This window comes from Natrix helvetica (assembly GCF_964273705.1).
Source record: "Natrix helvetica genome assembly, chromosome: 8".
NCBI lineage: Eukaryota > Metazoa > Chordata > Lepidosauria > Squamata > Natricidae > Natrix > Natrix helvetica.
The window spans coordinates 28,049,401-28,072,007 of NC_138559.1; the positions used below are offsets into that span (position 1 = coordinate 28,049,401).

Here is a 22,607-nt window from a genome sequence, read left to right on the forward strand (position 1 = left end):
TGCTTTTGATGCAGAAAGCAGGGCCTGCAGCAGCTCTCCTTGCCTGAAAAACCTGGTCGTCTTACCCTCCGCCGCTGGCTGCTATCGCTGTCTTTGTTCCGCAGCTCCATATCACAAAGTCAGATGAAACATAAACGGGTAGGCAGGAACGGTCTGAAAGAAGCCTTAAATGCTCCCTGGTGTATCTGAGGAGGTAATACAAAACAGAACGGCCAGGCGGCAGGCCATCAACACCCAGACTGGCGCTGACAAAGCAAGAGAGAATGGGTTTCTTCTTCTGTTCTCCTTGATTCTGCGAATGCTGTGGCCAAGTTTTGCCTCATTCTGTACCTTTCAAGGGGCCTCCAGGCGGCTGCCCTTGTGAAAGCGAAGGGTGCTGTCCGAGGGTGGCTGGCCGTTCGTTGCTCCTAAAGGGTCTGACTTCTGGTAACCGCTTGAACAATCCTGAGCACGATTCTTAACGGGGCATTTTTTGTTTTGTTTTCTTGTGATGCAGGGGAAGAGGAAGTGGGCTACCGAGGCTGGCTGCCTTTGCTGGCTGCTGGGCTTTGAGCTGCTAGGGGGAGACGTGAAGCCTTTTCACCGTATGGCAAAGGTCGCTTTGCGGAGGAAGATCCACTTCCTCTGTATTCAGCCTCCTCCCTGGAGGAATCTCCTTGGCAGGGAGGGAAAAGGAACGTGGTGCAGGTGTGTCTCAGGGACGCCCTGCCCAGCGCAAACCCTCCTAAGCTTAGACAGGTTGGGTTTCTCTTAATGCTGTAGATGGGGGATTCGAACACTTAGCTCTGCTGCATGGCCTTTCCCGCGGGCTCCCTCTGCTCTCGCGCCCCATGAAGCCACTGGGATCCGCCCTCTTGAGTCGTGGGGGCGGTGTATCGGGTTCTCTGCGGGTTGGCTGCTGTTGCGCATGCGCTCTCGTGGGCCTAGGGTAAAGCGGGAGGAGGACGCCATTACTCGTAACTTAGGAAGCAGCGTTTGTGGGAGGAGTGACGTCCACCCTGGCCAATGGGCGGCGGGATGGCGCTCGGGAGGGGCGTCTCCGGCCAGGCGAGGGACCGCGACCGTCTTCCGGCGGGGGGGGGGTACGTGGGGCCGGGAAGGGGGGGGTCTGGGCGGGCGGAGGGCCCTTTTCTGCCGCCCGCGGTGCCCTTCGAGTTGCCCGAAACGGAAGCCAAGGAGGCCCGCCGCCCTCCTTCCCCGGGGCTTCGCAAGGGCTGGGCGGGGCGGCTGAGGCTCCTCGAGTCTTGGCGCTTTGGAGAGCCGGGGCTCCCGCGTAGCCGGAGGGAGGGAGGGAGGGCTGGTGCCGCCGGGGTTCATCCTCCGGGACAAATTAGGTTATTTAAATAAACAGGTGTATTTTCAAAGTGACATCATCAGTATAGGAAGCTACTTATGACCGTTTTTCACACTTAACAACTATGGCAGCCTCCCTGTGCGCGTGTGGTCAAAATCCAGGCAGTGGGCAGCTGACTCCCGTTTATGACTGCTCCAATGTCCCAGGGTCACCTTTCCAACAAGCAAAGTCAACTGGGAGACCAGATTCATTTTAACAACCAAGATACTAATTTAACTGCAGCTGCAGTGATTCCCTTAACAACTGTGGCAAGAAAGTGGTAAAAGGGCCCAAAACTCACTTAACAAATGATTCATTTAGCAACATAAATTTTGGACACAATTGTGGTCATAAGTCGAGGACTACCTGTAAAAGATAGAAAGATTTTAGGCTCAAGGAATCCGGAGCAGTTCTTTTTCTGAAATTCTCCTTTTTGCGGCTAATTCGGAATTTGCAGGATGGATACTGAAGCAGGAAGACATTAAAGGTGTCAGAACTGAAATAAAATGATTTTTTTATTAAAATTGTCCCCATTGAAGCACGGGGAGCCCTTCCCCGATCTTTCCTGGTGAGCCCAAGTGATGGGGATGCTCTCCAAAGAGCCTGCTGGGTGGAATGGTTAATGTGCTACTGGCCTAGAAAGCAGAGACTCGAGTTCTAGTCTCGCCTTAGGCATGAAAGCCAACTGGGTGGCTTTGGGCTAGTCCCTCTATCTCAGCCCAACCCGCCTCAAAGGGTTGTTGTCATCTTAGGAGGAAGGAGCATTATGTATGTTTACCGCCTTGAGTTGCTTGCAAAGCAATAAAGTATAAAAAAACTAATAAATGTCAAGTGGCAAAGAGGTTGCTTTTGTTGGGCAATTTATATAGATAGCCCTGTAATCTCTCTCCCCCTCTATCCCGAGTTGCCTTGTTAGACATCAGCAAGGGAAAGCTACATATTAATGAGGATTAAGTGTCCAGCAAGTATTGGAATGAGCTGCCCCCGGAGCTCCGCATAATCCCTGACCTCCGGTCCTTCCGACGCGCCCTAAAAAGTTGGCTTTTCCAGCAAGCCGGCCTGGCCTGTTAATGTTAATGTTAATTTTAATTTATTTTAAATGTATTGTTTCTTTAAAAAAAAAATCGGTTTGGTCTTTTTGGAAATGGGTTTAATCTTTTTTTAACTTTTGTGATGTGTGTTTTTAATGTTGTACGCCGCCCTGAGTCCTTTTGGAGAAGGGCGGCATATAAATCCAAATAAACCTAAACCTAAACCTAAATGCCTGTTACAACAAAAAAAGGAAATAATTAACCTAACTGGGGTTAGAGCAGAAAACGTGTTACATTTTGCAAGGGTAACCCTTAAAAAAACATGGGCCATGCAGAAGAAGAGGTTTAATAGGGCAACAGGGAGAGAAATGTTAGTACTTCCAAGGCTTCTTCCATCACTTGCACGGAGGTATATTAGTGGAAAGGCTGATAGACAAAGTTTGTCTTGAGGGTTAATTTTTGTAGCTGCTCCTTGGAGACGAAAGGAGGCTTTGAGCCAAGCGGGGTCAGGGGGAGTCAGGAGAAAATGGACCTGGTTGGTTCTCCTCCGAAAGAGAGCCCCTTACAAGCCCTTCTACTGGCTGCCTCTTCCTTCCGTCCTTTCCTCCTGGGCAGCAGTCCAGGCCCTGTTGGTGTTCTTTAAGGACCTTTGCCCTTTGGGACTGACTGACTGCTGGAGTGTGATGAAACCAAATATGGAGGCTCCTGCTGCAGAAAGCCCCGTCTTTAGACTCCGAGGAGAGCCTTCTGCAAAGGGCGGACTTTATTTTATTTGCCCACGTTTTCAACTGAACTGTGATTCTGATTTTCTTCACATCAGTGGCTCCTCTGTGGCACACCTGCTACTTGGAGTGGGTGAAGGTCCTGGTGTTTTGTTGTCTGCCCATAAGCTAATACATCTCGAAGGTGGGATGGAAAATTATTGTGCTTTGGTTCTTACCTAGAAATGGGGAGGGGTTCTTGTTTTTTAATTTGCCTGCTGTGCTCAAATAGTCTTGTGCCCAAGTAGGTAAATATTTTTATGCTGAACTTTCCTTCTCTGATGGGCAGCATTTGACCCGTGTTCTGTATGTCTCTCAGCTTGCAGAAGAGGCTCTTTGTCCTCAGCCTACCGAGAAGATCCAAAGGAAGGAAGTCAAGAGGGCCAGTCCTGACGCAGGAGGCTGCTTGTTCCAGGAAGACCTTGATCTGCTCTGTTTGGTCTTGCACTGTTTGAGTTCAGAGGTCAGAACAAGGAGTGAAAAAAAACCCCTCACTGATCTTTACACGAACTCTGTTTATGACTGCCTGGCTCTGCGGGGGTTCCATTGTCGATGGGCGCATTTATACTGAACTCTGTGTCCAGCCAGGCTCTCCGGTTAATCATTCTCTAGAAAGCAGCCATGAGTGCAGTTGAGATCAAACCAGAACTTTGACAAAGCCTCTGCCTGGCAGAGACGCAGACAGACAGGCAGCTGCTGGCTCCCTCTTTTGGATCCTCTGCTGCCAGCCTTCCTCTGCCCTCGGTCAGCAACTCTGCTGCGCCTGCAGTTTGGACTCTTAAAAGCAGAAGAGCCCTACTCCTTCCCTCCACACTCTTCCTTAACCCGTGGAAGCACAAGCCCACCCACAATGGCGGAAAAGAACTATAACTATCACCGGTTTGTCATATTCACCACTATGTATGTTGGGTACACCTTGTACTACTTCAATAGAAAAACCTTCTCCTTCGTCATGCCTTCAATCATGCAAGAGGTACCATTGGACAAAGATGATTTGGGTGAGTTTTCCTTCCTTCCTTCCTTCCTTCCTTCCTTCCTTCCTTCCGCTTATTTGCTCATGGGATCCTTGGAGAGGGGACACTCGGGGTACAGAACCCTTTTGACGTTCTCAGAGGCTTCATATCAAGAGAGTCGGAGGAAATTTGAGAACCAACTTTATGCTTGTGGCAGGTGTCACTTTGCCAGGGAAAACTGCTGCTGTTTCTCAGACGTTGCAGTTCTGCAGCCACTGTTTAGAGAGGCTGCACTATTGGGACAATATCGAATAGCTTTTATTTGGAAAGGAATTGTGTCGCCAGATTTGAGCTCAGTCCTTGACTGGAAGGGGCATAATGATTCTGGCTGCTTTAATAATGCAGCAAGAGAAAACTGTCTTTGTATTCACCGTGGCCACAGGGAGCCCACAGCCAGACCCGGAGCTCAAGGGGGCCATTTTACTGCCGTCCTGTGTCGGTAAAGCACCACTCCTTCTCTGAAATGGCTGCCTTTCCTTCTCTCTGGCCACAATCAGTCTTGCTGCCCACCTTGTACTCGGGATCCTGATCCTCTTTCAGGCCAGGCCCTGGCGATTGTGCTCTTGAGGTTTTTCCGGGGCTCTCGTCCAATTCAGGTCTCATCACCAGCAGCCAATCTGCCGCTTACGCCATTAGCAAGTTCGTGAGTGGTGTCCTTTCAGACCAGCTGAGTGCCTGCTGGCTCTTCTCTTCTGGCCTCCTCCTGGTGGGATTGGTCAACGTGCTGTTTTCTTGGAGTTCTACCGTTGCCCTGTTTGCGGGACTGTGGTTCTTCAACGGACTGGCCCAAGGCCTGGGCTGGCCCCCCTGTGGCAAAGTGCTGCGCAAGGTAAGCGAAGGAGCCAATTTCCCCCCTGCAGGGGCAGTTTGGTGTGGGAGCAGCAGGTCAGGTTCCCTGGGAAGCCAACAGAAGACGGCCCACATGGGTAGCCCCCGGCTCTGCCTCTCCCCAGGGAGAGCTGCAAGCCGAGAATGCAGCCTTGGCTGTGAGCTTTCGGCTCTTTAATGGAACCAAGAACTGCCCTCACAGCTATGGGGAGGCAGAGGCCGTCCGACCTGTGCTCTCGGCTAGTCAGAGATGTCATTTTCCTAGGAGGGGCTTGGATTGGCAAGGGCAGCGGGAGCTATAAATTGCAAACCATATCATGTTGCTCTCAGATATTTTTGGGATACTAGTCACCTCCTTTGGCCCTGAGCAAGTGGCCTTGTTCAGAGATGGTTCTGCCTTTGGTGGCTAGGAGCTGCCTTAAAAGACTGTAGGCCAAAGGCCAGTCTGATCCAGAACCTCCTCATCCAAACTCTTTTGGGAAATTGTTAATCCAGAGGCAGCTGCCTCCTCCTGCTCACCGTCCCTCACAACTCGGCATTCAGAGGCAAGGACTAACTGTAGAAGTCATGCCTGGAGCTCCCTGATAACCCGGAAGTAAGCTTTCTGGGGCGTCTGCTGCATCGCTTGACTTCACCTGGACCCACGACCTTGGAGAGGTGGAATTCACAGGGCCCCTTGTCCGTTGCCACTAAAAAAGGCACTATGTTTTTTTTTTTTTATTAAATGCTATTATCAACTGCTTTTGAGGAAATCATGCTAAACAATTGATGTGGAAATGCTCCTCGTTTTGCTTTTCCAAGGACTGTTCTGGGGAGCACGGAAATTTGTCCAGAAAGCATCTGCTGCTCCTTTTTGGCCATCAGTACTTGCTCCATCCTGTGGTGGTGCTGGAAGTCTAAGCTCAGTGTGAGGACTTGGCCTAGACAGCTATGCACCCATTCATTCTCTCTCTCTCCTTTCTCTATAGTGGTTTGAACCTTCCCAGTTTGGGACTTGGTGGGCCATCCTCTCCACCAGCATGAATCTGGCTGGAGGGATCGGACCCATTGTGGCAGCATTGATGGCCCTGACTTATGCCTGGCGCACCATCCTAGCCTTCTCTGGCTCGCTGTGTGTGGTTGCCTCCTTGGTGTGCCTGCTCCTGATTAAGAATGAGCCTTCAGATGTGGGATTGCCCAACCTTGACTCTAAGCCCAAGAAAGGGAAACAAGGTGAGTGTGTGGGGAAACAGAGATACCATCTTCAGGGTCATGAAAGCAGCTTTCTCAGGGGTGCCTCCACCCACCACCCACCACCCACCACCCAGCCGTCTGGAACGAAATGGAAACTTTGCTGTGACTTGAAGCCAGGAATGCTGGTCTGTTATAAATATCCCTCTGTGAAGAATTGCTTTTCTTCTTATAAGTGTGTCTTCCATAGTTATATTGTTTGAGTCCCAATTACATATTGGGAAGTTGTATGCTGATCAATACAGCAGCTTATAAGGTTAATCTGTCAATAAATCCATCAGGCTTCCTTCCCTTTGAGGAGCAGAGAGGAAGCGTGTAGCCTGAGCGAGGGCCAGGGCAGAGGGGCCCAGGAGAAGGGTCAGGTTGCTGAGTGGTCTCTTTCTCACAGACTCCTCGAAGGATGACAGCACCTTGGCTGAGCTGCTGTGTTCGCCCTACCTCTGGGTCCTTTCCTCTGGCTACCTGGTGGTCTTTGGAGTGAAGACGTGTTGTACTGACTGGGGACAACTCTTCCTCATCCAGGAGAGAGGACAGTCTGCCCTTGTGGGTAGGAAGCAGGCCCTTCCTTTCTCCTGGGGTTTGGAGAGTGGACGCGTGGCCTGGGTCAATGTCCTGGGAAACTGTATCTGCGGGGAGGTCTTTTGCGTGACTGACCAGGGGAGGGGTGCAGAGGGCCCCCGCAACAGGCAGGGATGCAGCCTCGCTGGAATTGTCCCTGTGTTTTTGCTCTTAGGCAGTTCCTATATGAGCGCCGTGGAAATTGGGGGCCTCGTGGGCAGCATTGCTGCTGGTTACCTTTCGGACCGTGCAGTGGCCAGGGTAAGCATGGAGGAGGAAGGGCGGCCCTGAAAACCCCACAGTCTCTGCCTGGATGCCGAGACCGAGGCGGTTTTGTCTGGGATGGGTTGGGTTGACAGACACTTTGTGACAGGGATTTTGGATCCACGCACCTGTGTGTTGCAGGCGGGTCTCTCAATCTACGGAAACCCTCGGCATACCCTGCTCATCCTGATGATGGCCGGCATGGCTGCCTCGTTGTTCCTTTTCCGAATCACCGTAACTGACAGCTCCCCCAAGGTGACTATAGGAAGGAGGCTCAGTTATACAAGAGTGGCATTGAAGGGGAACTAGTTCCTCCCCCCACAATCTCATCTCATTTATATTGTCACCTGTTTGAGTAGTGAAAGGTAACCATTTTGAATGCTTTTACCTTTAGGTAAATGCCATATCTTGTGAGGATTTCTATAAGTAAAATGAATTGCAGTTTTTAGAAACAAATTTTAATGGAACAAAACAAAACGTTGCAACTTTCAGGGAAACAAAACTGGGTTTCTGAAATCAGGGTGAAATTCATTTCCTGGATAGATTCTTTGCTTCCTGAACTTTTAGTCATTACAAGTTCATCTATTGAAGCCATGATAGACCAGTTATCGTTCATCCCAAACTGTGGCCTTTCCTCTGGCTTCAGCTCAAGGCTGAGAATTCCAAGGATGGGGAATCTTCAGAAACTGATGAAGATGATGTCCCAGTCAGAAACGACTGGGCTTAATAGGCCTGCTGTTAATTTAACCTTTTTAGCTAGCGGAAGTGGCTTTGGAAAATTGCTGGTAAGGGTTTTCCCTTTCTGGGGTCTTTGCTTCTGCATACAATTATTACTTTTTTTAAAAAAAATTAATTAAAATTTTAATAAGTTTTACAATTATTACCCCCCTTACCCTTCCCTCTTCCCTCCCTCCCTCCGACCTCCCAGAGCAATTATTACTGTGTTTTGTCTTTTCCAGACATTCTCTTCATGCTCCTTGCTCATTTCCCTTCTTTTTTCCCCAGGGAAATTATTCTTGGAATCAATTCCTCCATCCTCTGGCTGATCTTGTGGGCCTTACAGAACATGAGGTCTTTGCGCTCTCTCTCGCTCTCTCTCATTTCAATCATTTTGGGGCTTCAGCCACTGATTTGATGACAGACGCAGGGTCATTAGCAGTAGCTGCTAGCCCATGGGCTGGATGCATCAAACACTGGCCATGCCCACACCATTTAGTGAGGGGGGGGTCAACATGTCACGTGACGCCACAAGTTTGAGAGCTCTGTGCTAGCCATAGACGTGGGAGACTTCCCTGGGGGGCTGCAGAAACAGTTCTAGTTATGCTATTTCAGTGAGACAACCAAGGTTTGATATTTTAGTACCCTGATCTAAAAGTTACCTTAAAATAGCAGTTGGCTGAGGTGCTGTTATTTCTCACTTTCTTAAGTGGATCACTGAGAAACAACATTGACTGAAGGTTAAACATTGCGGTGCTTCATCTAAGGTAGCCTTTCGCAGAGTGATGAGGAAAAGGAGTCCAAGTGGCAGGTGCGGATAGTAGGGAAAGATACCCTATTCGTACACCTAACCTTTTGTCCGGCTCCGTTTTTGTAGCTCTGGATCCTGCTCTTAGGAGCCGTCTTTGGATTTTGCTCTTATGGACCGATTGCACTGTTTGGCGTCATAGCCAATGAGAGCGCGCCATCCAACCTGTGTGGCACATCTCATGCCATTGTTGCCCTAATGGCTAACGGTAGGTGAAAACATAATCGGAATCGATGGAGGATAAAAGCCCACCTTGCACCCAACACCCCTTTCTCTTTTCAGTGGGAGGCTTCCTGGCTGGTCTGCCTTTCAGCACGATTGCCAAGCACTACAGCTGGGGAACAGCCTTCTGGGTAGTGGAGCTTATCTGCATAGCCAGCACTGTGGCCTTTTTCCTTCTGAGAAATATCTGCACCAAGATGGGTCGCGTGCCAAAGAAAGTGGATTGAAAGGCCGCATGACTTCACTGCAAAGGAGCCTCCTTCATCCACAGCCAGGACCTCAGAAAGGTAGACGCTCTAAGCAGGTTTACTGCCTGCCTTTACAAAGCGGTGGCAAAATCTCACCTGGTTGTTGCTGCCAGTTCTCATCCTTCAAAACTTAATGGATGCCCTTAGTAGCTGGCAGCGCCCAGCAGAGGGGACAGAGCAGCTGAATAGAAGTTTCACCTTGAGGAATTTCTTCACTCACTCTCCCAGACACACACACCTTTTTAGTATGTTGTTCTCATTTCCTACATTAGATTTTCAACTGACATTTTCCAACTCTACCCACAAATTACACTCAGGCATAACCAAACAGGAAATATGTTAGAAAAAAAGGAGCGACACTCTTACTCTGTTTAGGTTCAGTCAATAGCAGGTTAGCTTAGAAGTGGACTAAAAACTACTTTTAGAAATTGAGAAAGAGTAACTCTCAAACAGATCAAACGTTTTTGACTGTATCACAAGTATCAGTATAAACAGAGGTTCTATGTCCCATCGAACTTTAATAGAAGAAAAGCGGTGTTTAACTGTTGGAACTGCCTAAGAATTCTGCAGCCATGAAGCTCTCCAGATGTAATTAGATGCCTTTAGGAATAAACTTTGCTACATTTACTATAATAGCTTCTAAATTATGACTGTTATATGGAATGTATGTGTCAACAAAAATAAATTGTCCAGTAAAAGCTATGTGTCCCCTGCTGAAGAGTTGCTGGGAATCAGGTGACTTCTACCATAATAACTTGATATCCACCTATCCAAGGTCTTTGGGAAGGATTTAATAGGTGGAAAAAATGACAAATTCAGTCTAAACATCTGGCTGAGTGAACGACCGTAATAATAAATGTTGTTGTTGCATGTCAGTTTATCCCAAAGTCAAGATTAAAGTCTTCTTTAAGAATATTTTATTTCCGTGTGCAATAAACAAAGTGCCAAGCATAAATTAAACACATACATGTAGCCAACAAGGTTTCCTTCTAACTTCCAGCAGCAGAGGTTGTCCAAACAAGGATGGGTAGAGGGCCGACTGGAATTGCTGGGAAGCCTTTCGGGTCCCAAGATCCAAACAGTCCATTGGGCAACTGAAGTGGGAGAACTTCATCCTATAATCCTGGGACAAAGGGACCTGCCTTCTCTGCCACCTCCAGGGCAAGTTTCAAGTTATGATCAAAGAGCTCACATCTGAAATAGTAGCATAACAGAAGCAGCCTTAGAATAAAAGGACACCCTTGCTCCTATCTCCACATTTTTCATTCTATCTTTAACAAATATTCTTTTTTCACATAAATGTTTGGGTTCAGCATTGTTCCTGTATACTTATGGGGGATATGCTAAAATATAAGAGGGTACATAAAGAAGACTGTAATGAGCCTGAAGAAAATGCCTTATTCGTTCTCACTTGCACATCTCCTGTATGTTAACAGGATAGATGGACACCATGGAGAAAACTAGAAAGAAGCAGAGGTTTCTGGCAACACCCCTGACTTCCAAGAAAGCAGGAGGAAAACAGAGGGGGGGGGCAACGGACCCCACAAGCTGAGGCCAGGCACCAGGACTCCCCCCCCCCAAAAAAAGAGCTTTCCTGGGATTAGGGCAGGTGGGGCTGCTCGGGAGGGGGGGAGCTTTGAGCGCACCTGATGGGCATCTCGAGAGAGTAGAAGGGGTTTTTCAGTGCGAAGTCCGAGTAGATCTCGTAGATCTTGCGCAGGAGGGCCTCGATGCCGGACTGCCGCGGGTCGGCCAGCACCACGAACTTCATCCCTGCGGAGGGAAAGGAGGGAGAGCGAGGCGGAGGCCGGCATGGAGGTGCCGACCCCCTCGGCCCGGCCCCGCCTACCTGTCAGCGTCTGGAAGCAGTGCAGCTTGAAGGTGTCCGTCTCCAGCACCTCGATGCCGGAGCTGCCCTGCTCGGGGGAGAGCTGCGACCCGATGGCGAAGAGCCTGCGCGACAAGCAGCGGCCGGTGGGCAGCCGGCGGGGGTGGGGGTCGCGCCCTCCCCCCCCCGTCCTCCCCCCCCGCCGACTCACGAGTGGAACATGGAGGCCAGCATCAGCTTCTCGTTGGAGGAGAGCCGCGGGCGGCCGAAGCGGATGGCCACCGGGTAGTTGGCCGGGTTGCCCAGGAACTCCTGCACGTCCTTCCCGTCGGCGGTCAGGCGCCCGTTCACGTCGCCGCCGTTGATGGCCAGGACGGCGTGGCCCACTGCGGGGAAGGCGGCTCAGCCGGACGGCCTCTCAGCCCGGCCCGCCCGCCCGCCCGCCGGCGCCCCCCGCCCGCCGGCGCCCCCTCACCGCGGATGCCGTCGCGCTGCCCGAAGGCCACGAGCACGCGCTCGTCGTGCGCGCGCAGCACCAGGTCCAGCGGGAAGCTGAAGGTCTTCTCGGCCTCGGCCCGCGGCGCGTAGTGGTCCAGCTGGTAGACGAGCCCGCCGGCCTTGTTCACCACGAAGACGCTGAAGATGGCCATCGCGGCACCCGTAGGTCTGGCGGGGAGGGGGGGCTCGCTGCGCCTCTTCCGGGGCCGGCCGGAAGTAGCCTCGGCCGTGGGGTTTCCGGCCTGCGCGGAGAGCCGCTTTCCTTTCCAGCCGGAAGCCGCTCAAGAGGAGCACGTTTCCCCGCCAGCTGCGCCATGGTAGGTAGGCCTCGGGACGCGCGGGACGGGCGGGCGGCTGGCCGGGCGGGCGGCTGACCCCTCTGGCTCTCTCGTTCCTCGCAGCCGCCCAAAGACGATAAGAAGAAGAAGGACGCGGGCAAGTCCGCCAAGAAGGACAAGGACCCCGTCAACAAGTCCGGCGGCAAAGCCAAGAAGAAGGTGGGCGCTAGGCGGGCGGGCGGGGGAGGCTGTGGGCAGTGTGGGCAGGCCTGACGGACTTCTCTCCCCGCGAGCAGAAGTGGTCCAAGGGGAAGGTGAGGGACAAGCTGAACAACCTGGTCCTCTTCGACAAAGCCACCTACGACAAGCTCTGCAAGGAGGTGCCCAACTACAAGCTCATCACGCCCGCCGTGGTCTCGGAGAGGCTGAAGATCCGAGGGTCGCTCGCGCGGGCTGCGCTACAGGAGCTCCTGGGCAAAGGTGAGAGGCCGGAGGCGTCACGCTCTCCCTGCAGGAGCCCAGCTGTGGGCCTTGAAGGGTTGCAGCCGACACCTACCTCCCCCTCCCCAAATGCTGCTCCTGCTCGGTTTTCTAAGCTTCCTGATCCTCTGTTGCGTGTTTTCTCCTGGCAGGTCTAATTAAACTGGTCTCCAAGCACAGAGCACAGGTCATCTACACCCGGAACACCAAGGGAGGTGATGCACCAGCAGCAGGAGAGGATGCTTGAGAAAGTGAGCCCAGATGACCAGTACTGTTCTGCACAGCCAAAGAGGATTGACTACATTGCATCAGAAAGATCTAATTTCTTCTTTGGTTTGCTTTGCAGATTCTCAAATGGCTTTCAGAGTTACTTGTATACACAAAAAAATAAATTGATTTAACTCTTTGAGGCTTTGTAATGATCTCAGCAAGTGCCAATTATTTTGCAAGGAGTAATATGGCTCTACTTTTTTTGAATAACAAAGATTTGCAGAATTTGGGTTCATGAAAATAAAACATTATGAAAGCATTGGCTTTATAACTGTGTGGGCAGTGCAAATATGCCAACTAGTATCTATCTTGATAAGTTTGCATAACTTGAATAAACAAGGCATATATTGAAAATCATAGATGAGCTCCTAACTTTGATGGCAATATTTTCTGCAATCTCATATTTGCTTTGTGGATCTTAGACAAATGCACCTTTTAATATTTTGTAGTAGCTTACATTTATTGGAAGCCATATTTTTAGTAAAAACCATATACAATTATAACAACAGTTTTATTATAATAAATGTAATACAATTGCATGCTTAAGGCTAGAGGAGCAGAGTTCATTTCATAGCAGCCACCATAAAGTCTTCCAGCTGGGCTTCTTTTGATTAATGGGCTTTGAATTTTGCTGCCTCAGAGAGGAAGACCTTTTAGCTGGTTCAAGGCCTTTTCTTCTTGGACCCAGGCTGCTTATTTGCAGATTCAGCTTTGAACTGATGTCTAGAAAAAAGCAGTGCCGAAGACAAAAAGTTGAAAGAGTTTAATCTTTTGTATCAAGGACAGGAACTTGAAGAGGCTGGATTCCTTCTACTCTTCTGCAATGGGGGTTTCCAGCACCCACACAAAGGCTCTTCTGGCTATATATTTTATTTGTTATGCATTCCAGGGTCCACTTTGGGGGAGATGGGCGGCCATGCAAATGTAATGAGTTGATATTCACAATTGTTGGGTTTAGGAAGCCAGAGACGATTCCAGTAATCTTTATCAGTTGAAGTGAAATATATGAAATGAGCCAATACATAAGTTATCATAAGCAACAATTCAACAAATTCAGAATCAATAAATGAGAAGGATGTGGTGGCAGCCAGGCCCAGACCTCTCCCCACACACACACTGCTGTCTCTAGCAGCACAGGGGAGAGCTAAATCTAAACAGATTAATGGCGTTAAGTCATTGCCTCTGGCCTTCTCAGAGGAAGGTGTGTGTTTACCTGGATTGCCATCTTCTACCATGATTCCAAACACGCCCAAAGGAGGGGAGCCAAGCATCTCCTGTCTGAGATGAATGGTCAAAGTTGGCCCCAACGCGGTTGGGCGGGAGCTGCTTCAGTTTCTGCTTCTGTTCTTTAGAGGGGACAGAAAAACAAAATGTTGAGTCATTCTTTGCTCAATTCTTCTTACTGATTCCCATAGGGCCAAGCCCTTGCACACTCACTTTCCTTAAGGTATTCTTCATAGGAAGGTCCAATCTGCCTTTCACCTTCCTCTTCATTCATCAGCCAGGGAGGTTTTGCTCCTCAAGATTGAAAGGTGGACAAATCAGGAAAACCCCATGTTTCTTTTCACGTGCCCAAGTTATATTGACCATAATGATATGAGAGCAGCTGTTTACAAAATGTTCAAGGCTATATACCATGTATAGCCATGCAGCATGCAATTCATGGTTAACTCATTTTTAAAGGTTTGTACGGACACATGTACACGACTAAATGTAGTTGGCAAATTAATGCTTCGCTGTATTGTTTCAGTATAGATTCTTTCCCCTCACGAGCCAAATGTCCATCATGGGCAAAGCCAGGCTCAACAGCCATTTCAGAAAGCTGACTCCAACCTACCTGTGTGAATGTTGCCCTCCCCACCTGTTTCCTGCATTTGAAACAACAAAAGAAAAGCCCAAATTAATACTTTAGGGGACCAAGAATCTGAAAAATCCAGGTGCAAAATTGCAAAGGGAACAGTGAGTCCTGCAGCCAGAGGTATTGGCTCCCCAGTCCAGTAGGCAGCAGTAGACAGCATCCCTTTTCCCTCTTTGAGATTCTTGGAAAACAGAGGGTATAAGATAGGAGACTGAACCCAGGGCAGACATTCACTGCTCAGTTGTCATGCTGCTGAACAGGAGAGGCAAGAGGAAACTCCTAATGGGAGTACCTGGTGGCCAATGAATGTTAACGGCTGCCCTGCTTCTGGGTAGTGCAGCTCAGGCACAGTGCTGCTGGGACAAATAGGCCCTTCTCGAAGAAAAGTGGTGCTCCAGCTTGGCCCAGGCTGCTCCTGCTCTTCCATAGCAAAAGGAGAATCACTACAACATAGAACATTTGTCAGCACAAGCAAAACAGACTCAGTACCCGGGTAATGTGTGAAGAGGATATTGCCAGGAATAGTAGAGGGATATAGAAGCTTTGAAGGCCTCTGATTTAAGGTAACTCCTACCTTAAATTCTCTGTAAGTGTGTAAACAGCAGTGGTTCCATCACCTAGTGTGTCCGCTCTCTGTGGCTGAGTTTAATTCAGGAAAAACGCACTTGTTTCAAGAGACAACAACATATTTTGCAATATAAGAGATGCCTTCAAATTGTAATCTGGAGAGTGTTAAAATGGACCAGATTCAGCTAAAACACGCAGGCACTCATGCCAGCGAAGGAAATACCCCTAACCCAAGAGCATTTCCCCAGGGGAAAAAAAAGTTGTTGATAATAGTTAAATTACAAATTTAATTCCCAAATTACTACATGGGCCAGAGCACAAGTAATACTGGCAAATGGATTTGAGTTTAAATGCAGTGGGGGAAAGACAGGCAAAGAAAGGGAGCTGAGTGGGAAGGTTCTTCAGGACCATTGCAAACACGATGATGGATACTGCCCACTCTGAACTTGGGCACACAAACCTCTAAGATGGCCTGCACCATCTCTCGCCTCTTCTGCTCCATGTCTCGGATGTGAGCTGCAGCCTGCAATGAGGAAAGATGGAAAGAAGAACTCAGAGCTGAAGTCAGGTCCTTCTTGTTCCCTGAACCACTTGGATTCCCCCCAGTTCTACCTCCTGAATGGCTGCCTCTTCCTTCTCTTCATAAGCATCCAGGGCTTCGCAGAGAGACTCCTGGAAGCTGGAAGTGTAAAGCAGCCCATCACTCTGGGAAGCAAGAGCCTTTAATGCAGAGGTGGCTAATTGTTGGTGGCAGGGAGACACAGTCTGGGCTCTCCAGAGGCCTGGCACAGCCTCCCTGGTCAGAAATGTATCTTTTAAGAACGGCTTCACAGATTGACACAGGGAAGGCTACCAACTCCGGAGACCGGAGCCCTCCTCCCTGGTCACAGCGCCGCCGCCCGGAAGCAGGTGGGCCGGGAGCCAGCCCTCCGCCGGCCGGAGCCACTCACCGCCGGTATTCCGCCGCGGACAGCAGGAAGTCGGCCTTCTGCTTGGGGTCGGCCCTGTTCTTCCTCCAGAAGGCGGCCACGGCTCTCCCGTGCTCCGGGCTGCGGGGAAGCCAAGAGGGCGTCGCTAGGCCGCCGGGGAGGCGCGGCGCAGCAGACTCCCCCACCCGCCCTCCCGCCCCTCACCTGGCCAGGTGCTCCAGGAGGCCGCCGTGCAGCACCGTCCGCGCGCCGCGGCTCAGGTGGCTCCGGACCTCGCGCGCGCAGCAGGGGCACCAGACGCGCCGCTCGTGCTCGCCGGGCTGGAAGGGCAGCACCTCCGCCCGCCGCGCCGCCGCCCGCGCCGCCGCCACCTGCCGCCCCCCCCGGGGGAAGCGGAGGAGACCCGTCAGCCCCAGGCACTCGGTCCTCCCGAGCCCCCCGCCCACCTTCTCGCCCAGCCGGTCCAGGGCCGCCCGCGCCGCCGCCTGCCCCTCCCCCGGGGGGAAGCGGAGCAGAGCCGTCAGCCGCGCCCCAGGCACCCGGTCCTCCCCAGCCCCCCGCCCACCTTCTCGCCCAGCCGGGCCAGGGCCGCGCGCAGCCGCCGCTGGTGCCCCGCGCTGTACAGGTGGCTCCGGCGACCGTCGAAGGCGCTGCGGCGGCACAGCTGGCAGCGGAAGAGCGTCGCCGCCTCCTCGCCCGCCATCTTGCTGCGCCGCGCGCCCTGCTCGGCGACTGCGGTGGGAGGGGAGGAGCCGCGCGCTGAGCTGCTCTTCGGCTGCCGGGCGGGCGCTGGCTGCGGCCGATGGGTCTTGGGGTCCTTCGTGCGGCGCAGAGGCCGCTTCCAGGCAGCGAAATGACATCTGGGTAGCTTCCCTCACGCCAACAGCGGGGAGGGGCGCCTAGAAATCAACTCCAGAGACAACCACACCGCGTTGCTCTCGGAAGGCCTTTATTGGGACCCCCAGATCCTCCTCCTCCAGGCACAGAATTGAGGGGAAAGGTTTCAAACATAAATGTCAACATAAAACCGGGTGAGGGTCTCCTCCGCTTCTTTCGGGGGCCAATCAAGAGCCAGGCTCCCGGTCAGGATGAAGCTCCGAGGGTCAAGGAGGCAACGCCCAGAGCATCATGAGTGGCCCATGCCTGGAAAATGCAGCCTCCTCGGCAAGTCAAATCCTCCTTGGCAACTCTGCCAAATGGCCGTCTCTGCCAGACTTCCACACCGAGGATGAGAGGCCAAAGAGAGACCGCATTAATTCTGGGGAAGGGAGACAAGGCTGTTGGTTCACCAGGTCTGCCAAGAAACGGCAGGGCAAGGGATTGGGTAGCCCGTCCAGCATCTGGCACTGCCAAGGTAGTTCAGCCGCCTCACTGCAGATGGCATGTTGGGTCCAATTTCTTCCTCAACCAATCCTTCCTCTGGGGAGCATGGACACGCACACGCACACACAGAGCCTGGCGGACGCACATCCAACCAAGGGGGAAGAGGGAAGGGCTTTTGCCCTCTGGGGGAAGGCCCACCTGGCTTGTCCATGCTCTGGTGCACCAAGCCCATCATATCCTCTGGCAGTGCATGCGCTTCCTCCTGAAACTTCCGCCGGCCCTCTGTGGTTAACTTCCACAGGCGGGACTTGCGGTTCCCTTCAAGGCAAACAAAGTCTGTGGTCTTCTCAAAGCTGCTGCTGAAGCAGAGGTTGTGCCGGACAGTGTTTTTCCATCCCTCGGGAGCCGTGCGGAAGAAGGGGAAGTGGTGCCTGGCAAGGGGGCAAAGGGCCAGAGTCTCACGCATCACACCCTGGCAAGGGCCAGGCCCACTTCCATGAGCTCACTGGTAGCCAGACTACAATGCTCCACCTCGAAGGAGCAAGACGCCCTCTGCTACAAGGACACCAAGAGCAGACACCCCCGCACCCTGCTGTCTGCCTGGCCACTGCTCAGCTGGGAGCCCCACCTTGTGAACTTATAGATCTCCTGCACAGTCAGGCTGCTGTCCACGCTGCTGCTCAGGGCAAGGCTAATCAAGATACAATAATTGAGAGGGGGGCGAGGCCAGCCCCCCTGGGCCCGCAGCTTCCTCCTGCGGGATCGGATCCCCTTTGCACTCTGGCATGCGAGGGAGGGGCTCTGGGGGTCCTCATTTGGAAGCAGGGTGGGTTTGGCTTCAGTGGCACTCGCAGGATCCTGGCAAAAGAGGGGCACATTTGGGAAATAAGTGCAGGAGAGGAACTGGCTCGTCTGGGGCACCTGCTCCAGGGCAGACTTGGGCTGAGGGCTCTTGCCTCCAGCTCCTTGCCCCTCACTCTCTCTTCTTCCCACTTTTTGTGCTTCAGCAATACAAGGTGGGGGAGAGTTTGAAACTTAATCAGCAAAACTGCCACAAGGAAAAAAGCAGCTTCTGCAAAGCCCCCACCCGGCCTAAAGGCCGGAAGACCCGATATCCCACCCAGCGGCCTCCCAAGTTTCTAGCCGGGCGGGGGAGGGGGCCCACGTGGGCAGCCTGAACATTTCGTGGCACCTCTTCTCCCGGGCGGCCGTCTCCGAAGCGGGCTGCGCTGCAGGTCGGAACCTCTGGAGCAGCTCGAGGAGGCGGCGCAGGCAGGGCGGGCAGCCCCGCGGCGTGTCCGGGGATGGGGCAGACTAGGTTGGGGTCCACCCACATCCACAGGTGCGGCTGCCCGGCGGTCTCTGCAGGGGAAGAAGCAGCCAAGCGTCGCTCAGCAAGAACGCCGCTTGTCCCTAACCGCGCTGGGCATCCGCGGGACGAGAGCGGGAGCTCTCTCGCCTTGCTGGTTTATTCCGGGCCTTTTGGAGCAAGGCCGGGTCCCCAGGCGAGGCCCTCCGTCACTCGCTCCCTCCTCGCTTACCACGAGCCCCCGAGATGGAAAGGCAAGGGGCCTCGGCCGGGCCGCCAGCCGCCTGGTCGAGCCGCGCCGTCGGGAGGGTCTGGTCAGCAACTGGGGGGAGGGGGAGAGGGTTAGGCAGCTGGGCTGCGGCAGGGGCGCCGGGAGTCCCACCCTCGCCCTTCCCGGGGCAGAGGCTCAGCCAAAAGGACGGCCGGGCCGAAAGCGACCCCGGACCACCCGCCGCCCCTCGAAAGACGCGGGGAAGGGCGAGCGAGCTCCAGCAGGGGCCGCCTCACCTGGGGGCAGCTGGTCACAAGTGGCGTCTAGGGCCAGTTCTCGGGGCAGGTCCCAGCCCTGAAGGCCGCTCCGCAGGTGGAGCCGGGCCCAGAAGGCCGGTCTCCGCAGGCGCAAGTCCATCCCGCTGTCGTGCGCACAACCTGCGCGGCCCGGAGGTTTTCGGACGAGCCGGGCCGTCCTGCCGCGCTCGCCCCTTTAAGCGCTCTCCACCGCGCCGCCGCCGAAATTGCTCCTCATTCCAGGCTTCTGCTTTGTGGGGACGGTAGGAAAAGAGCCGGTCGGCGGGCGAGGGTATGGGAAAAAGCTCTGTTGCTTGTTTCCCTTTTCACACAACCATTTGGTCTCAAGTTAAGATATTGTGCGAGCCCAGACTCTACACTTGCTCCTGGTTTAAACATTGTATAAGCTTGGAAACTTGGGTTCAGTAAACCATGGTTCAGCTAATCATGAATAAGTGTGTCTTGGGAACAGAATGTGTGTTTCTCCCATTAAAGCTCAGGTTTCTGCCCATTAGCCCCAGGAATGTGCCATGGCAGGTGTGTGTGGCCAGGTGAGGACCAGATGGCCAAGGAAGGACAATCCCACTCTGGAGGAGGGAGAGAGGGAGAGATACAAAGCTGCCTTACTGTGCCAGATGAGCAAAGCATATTAATGGTGTGCAGGAACAGGGATTTTGCAGCCCCTTCAAATTGCTGGAACAGTTTGTCTTCTGCATCTATCTTCTTCCACCAAGTAGATTTTGTGTCCAAGTCCAGGATTCCAACCCTCTTACAATACAGGACTCATTCCCTCACCCTCCACCCAGCCAGAGACAGAGCTGGGCCCGGCTAGGACAGCTTTGTTGGCCAAGCACAAAGCAGGTCCCGCCTGTCATCCTCTGAGGTGGGAGACCCTCCTTGTGCTTCCAGGCCTCTCTCTGCTGGAGAATTGTCAGGAAGAAAAGGTGGCTGGAGTCAGCCATGTGCCCAGGGCCCAGCACTCTGCACATGTCCCAAGGCAAAGAAACCTCTACTCCACTCAAGAGAACAGACTGTTTCTCTAGTGGCTTAATCCCACACAGGTGAGAGTGGAGACAAGGATGTTGCGTAACCTCAATGAGCTGCAGTGCGTTGTCCACCCCGTTCCCTCCTGGGTGATGTGTGACCGTAGCACAAGCCCCGAGACCATCCCCAAACTTCCACCGGTGGCACACACAGGGTGTGGGATTCTCGCCTCACAGGAGCCCATTCAGAACGAGGACCTGCACAAATTGTATGCACAGGCAAGACGGTCATTATGGCTGCTGAACTCTCCTACTTTCTGGACTGATTCACAACAAACCTGTCCAAGATGAATATGGCACACAGGTGCCGCCACAGACATACAGGCTCTAGATCTAAACGCAGACCCGCCAGTGGGCAGGTGCTCAATTCAGGCCGGGCCATTGTTCTATGGGCTGAACCAATGCCCGCATTTCAACAAGCACCATCACTGAGAGGAATGGGATAGGAAGGGGTCTCATTATGAAGTAGAAATGCAAAGGCCTAAATAACCTTAGCCCTAAGCCTGAAAAAACAGGAAGAAAAGGGTGACAAATTGAAAAGGATTATGTTTACTATATTGTCATTTTGATGATACATAAAATGGCTAAGTTGCAGGAACAGTTCTGTATTTGGATCAAATGAAATACATCAAAATGAATATGTAAAAAGGTAAAAAGCTTCTTTCAATAGAGGTAATTCTTCAGTTTCCCAAAGTCACTGAAAATGAAAGATTCAGAGGTAGTAAAAAAACTGTGAGTAGTAAAACATCTCACTTGACAACTGTGTATTCTGAACCTTGCCCCCTCCAATTTTCTTGGAGAGATCTCTGGTCCTCCCTATTCTATTGTTTTCATCTATTTCTTTGCACTGTTCATTTAAGAAGGCATTCTTATCTCTTCTAGCTATTCTCTGGAATTCTTTATTCCGTTGGGTGTCTTTCTCCTTTGCCTTTCACTTCCTTTCTTTTCTCAGCTATTTAATGCTTCCTCAGGCGGCCATTTTGCTTTCTTGCACTTCTTTTTCTTTGGGATGGTTTCAGTTGCTACCTCTGCCCATTGTTCTTCAGGCACTCTGTCTATCAGATCTAATCCCTTAAATCTATTTGTCACCTCTACTGTATATTCATCAGGGATATGATTTAGCTCATATCTGAGTGGCCTAGTGCTTTCCCCTACTTTCTTCAACTTAAGCCTAAATTTTGCAACGAGAAGCTGATGATCTGAGCAGAGTCGGCTCCTGGTCATGTTTTTACTGACTGTAGAGCTTCTCCATCTTTGGCTGCAGAGAAAATTGGTTTTTGGTTTAGAGTTTATCATTAGGAGTGAAATGTGCTTTGCATGTCTGGGGAAGAAAACCTCTCTATCCCCCCCCCCCTTTAGAGATTGCTAGACTGATGGAGAAAGGCCTCCCGAGGTAGGGCCACACCTGGTGCCCTGTCTGCACAAAGCAAGGTTGAGGTGCTGGATCTTCACATTCCCACTGCTGGAGGCTGTTGGAAGCTGGCAAGGGCAGGCCATCCCACTGCCCCTGTGCCCTCAGCCGACAGGCCAAGTGAGGTGAAGCCCCTTCTAGCCGAAAAGGGCAGAGCAGCAGAAGCCGGAGGGCGGGGAGTGGCTTCCTTCCTTTCAGCCCTCTCCTCCGCCCGGGAGTGGATGATGGGGGTTTCCTCTGTCCCCAACTTCCTGCACTGTTCACTTGCAGCTTAACAGACTGTGGTTCACTGTGCCTATGGAAACCATTAGTTGCTAGGCAACAGGAGCATCATCTGCAATGAGCCCTCTCATTTAATTATCCCATCATCATCCACTGGCTGGGAGGAACTTGGCCAAGCAGGGAGTCAAGTCTTCCTTCACCGAGGAGGCGGCTTCCGGCACTCAGCAAAGGGCCTTCACCTCACCTGCTCCCCAGCGCAGGAGTCCTACCACCCCAAGCGGACAAGGCCTTTATGAGGCAAATCAGATTTTTTGAGGGAGGAAACACCCCCCCCCCACACACACACAGGAGGGCCACAGAACTGCCCTGAGGTTGGGAAAGCTTCACCTCAGAGTTGCAAGCCAAGACCTCTCCCCCAAGGCTCCTTCTGTAGACTTACAGAGGGCCTCCTGCAAGGCAGGGGGGAAGCCAGGTGGGTCAGTGAGCACCGAAAGGGGCAGGCTGCTCCTGGATTGGGCCTCCCTTCCTTCATTCTGCCAGTCACACTTTCACCTGGCCCCTCCATTCCTTTCGTCACCATGGTTAACACCCACACCTCTCTGGCACCCTCAAGACCTTATTCCCCTGCCTAAAGTGGGGTGGGGGAAATAAAGCCGTCCCTGCCCAGATGGGTTCGGCCCCTCAGTTTCTGCCCACATCTGTGAAGGTCTGCAAAGGGAGGGGGCAGGCCAGGGATTCTGCTTTCTCATATTGGGGGCGGGGAGGTTTTCATCCCTTCCAAGCAAAGCTCCCGGGTGCTGGTCCAGGCTCCCCAAAGCCAAAGAGCAGGATTTAGGGAGCAAAGGTCCATCGGCCACTTCCACTGGGGAGGTCCTCAGGGCCTGTCGCTCTTAAGGCTGCTCTTTCTCACAGCGCTGCCCTTCCCGTTGGGATCTCCTCGTGGTCTCCCCTCCAAGCAATTACCCGGTTTCGTCCGGCTTGGCTGTTTCAAGGCCGCTCCGCCACGTTAATTGTTTCTATTTTCCCGGGATGAGCCTCTCCGGAAGAGAGGAGCCCGAGAGCCCTCAGCAC

At 52.5% G+C, this 22,607-nt stretch overlaps 5 protein-coding genes across 10 annotated transcripts; 2 read left to right on the forward strand and 3 right to left on the reverse strand.

Moving 5' to 3' along the window:
• The first annotated feature begins 3,444 nt into the window (after positions 1-3,444).
• On the forward strand, positions 3,445-9,711 carry SLC37A4 (solute carrier family 37 member 4). Of its 2 annotated transcripts, XM_081960543.1 has the most exons (9): positions 3,445-4,123; positions 4,735-4,967; positions 5,935-6,178; positions 6,585-6,743; positions 6,930-7,015; positions 7,160-7,273; positions 8,024-8,089; positions 8,613-8,751; positions 8,826-9,711. In XM_081960543.1, the coding sequence occupies exons 1-9, from the start codon at positions 3,976-3,978 to the stop codon at positions 8,990-8,992; spliced, it is 1,356 nt and encodes a 451-aa protein (XP_081816669.1). In that variant the 5' UTR covers positions 3,445-3,975; the 3' UTR covers positions 8,993-9,711. The 2 variants fall into 2 exon arrangements, with proteins under 2 accessions (XP_081816669.1, XP_081816670.1); XM_081960544.1 differs by lacking the exon at positions 8,024-8,089.
• Positions 9,712-9,907: 196 nt separating this feature from the next.
• TRAPPC4 (trafficking protein particle complex subunit 4) lies at positions 9,908-11,540 on the reverse strand. Its single transcript, XM_081960553.1, has 5 exons — positions 11,317-11,540; positions 11,053-11,227; positions 10,863-10,966; positions 10,660-10,786; positions 9,908-10,207 (listed from the first exon to the last, which is right to left on the reverse strand). The coding sequence occupies exons 1-5, from the start codon at positions 11,489-11,491 to the stop codon at positions 10,129-10,131; spliced, it is 660 nt and encodes a 219-aa protein (XP_081816679.1). The 5' UTR covers positions 11,492-11,540; the 3' UTR covers positions 9,908-10,128.
• Positions 11,525-12,503, forward strand: RPS25 (ribosomal protein S25). Of its 2 annotated transcripts, XM_081960552.1 has the most exons (5): positions 11,525-11,656; positions 11,741-11,836; positions 11,914-12,097; positions 12,250-12,348; positions 12,444-12,503. In XM_081960552.1, exons 1-4 carry the CDS (start codon positions 11,654-11,656, stop codon positions 12,342-12,344), a joined length of 378 nt encoding a protein of 125 aa, XP_081816678.1. In that variant the 5' UTR covers positions 11,525-11,653; the 3' UTR covers positions 12,345-12,348; positions 12,444-12,503. The 2 variants fall into 2 exon arrangements, with proteins under 2 accessions (XP_081816678.1, XP_081816677.1); XM_081960551.1 differs by having other exon boundaries at positions 12,250-12,503.
• Positions 12,504-12,800: 297 nt separating this feature from the next.
• Positions 12,801-16,542, reverse strand: CENATAC (centrosomal AT-AC splicing factor). Of its 3 annotated transcripts, none has more exons than XM_081960545.1 (11): positions 16,287-16,540; positions 15,926-16,092; positions 15,743-15,841; positions 15,405-15,588; positions 15,253-15,315; positions 14,800-14,864; positions 14,518-14,668; positions 14,205-14,235; positions 13,805-13,885; positions 13,581-13,713; positions 12,801-13,090 (listed from the first exon to the last, which is right to left on the reverse strand). In XM_081960545.1, exons 1-11 carry the CDS (start codon positions 16,422-16,424, stop codon positions 13,030-13,032), a joined length of 1,173 nt encoding a protein of 390 aa, XP_081816671.1. In that variant the 5' UTR covers positions 16,425-16,540; the 3' UTR covers positions 12,801-13,029. The 3 variants fall into 3 exon arrangements, with proteins under 3 accessions (XP_081816671.1, XP_081816673.1, XP_081816672.1); XM_081960547.1 differs by having other exon boundaries at positions 15,405-15,471; positions 16,287-16,506; XM_081960546.1 differs by lacking the exon at positions 14,800-14,864 and having other exon boundaries at positions 14,518-14,640; positions 16,287-16,542.
• Positions 16,543-16,649: 107 nt separating this feature from the next.
• FOXR1 (forkhead box R1) lies at positions 16,650-19,757 on the reverse strand. 2 transcript variants are annotated; one of them, XM_081960550.1, is made up of 6 exons: positions 18,861-19,757; positions 18,586-18,675; positions 18,237-18,406; positions 17,673-17,902; positions 17,243-17,475; positions 16,650-16,979 (listed from the first exon to the last, which is right to left on the reverse strand). In XM_081960550.1, the coding sequence occupies exons 1-6, from the start codon at positions 18,979-18,981 to the stop codon at positions 16,891-16,893; spliced, it is 933 nt and encodes a 310-aa protein (XP_081816676.1). In that variant the 5' UTR covers positions 18,982-19,757; the 3' UTR covers positions 16,650-16,890. The 2 variants fall into 2 exon arrangements, with proteins under 2 accessions (XP_081816676.1, XP_081816675.1); XM_081960549.1 differs by lacking the exon at positions 16,650-16,979 and having other exon boundaries at positions 16,987-17,475.
• Between the last annotated feature and the right edge of the window lie 2,850 nt (positions 19,758-22,607).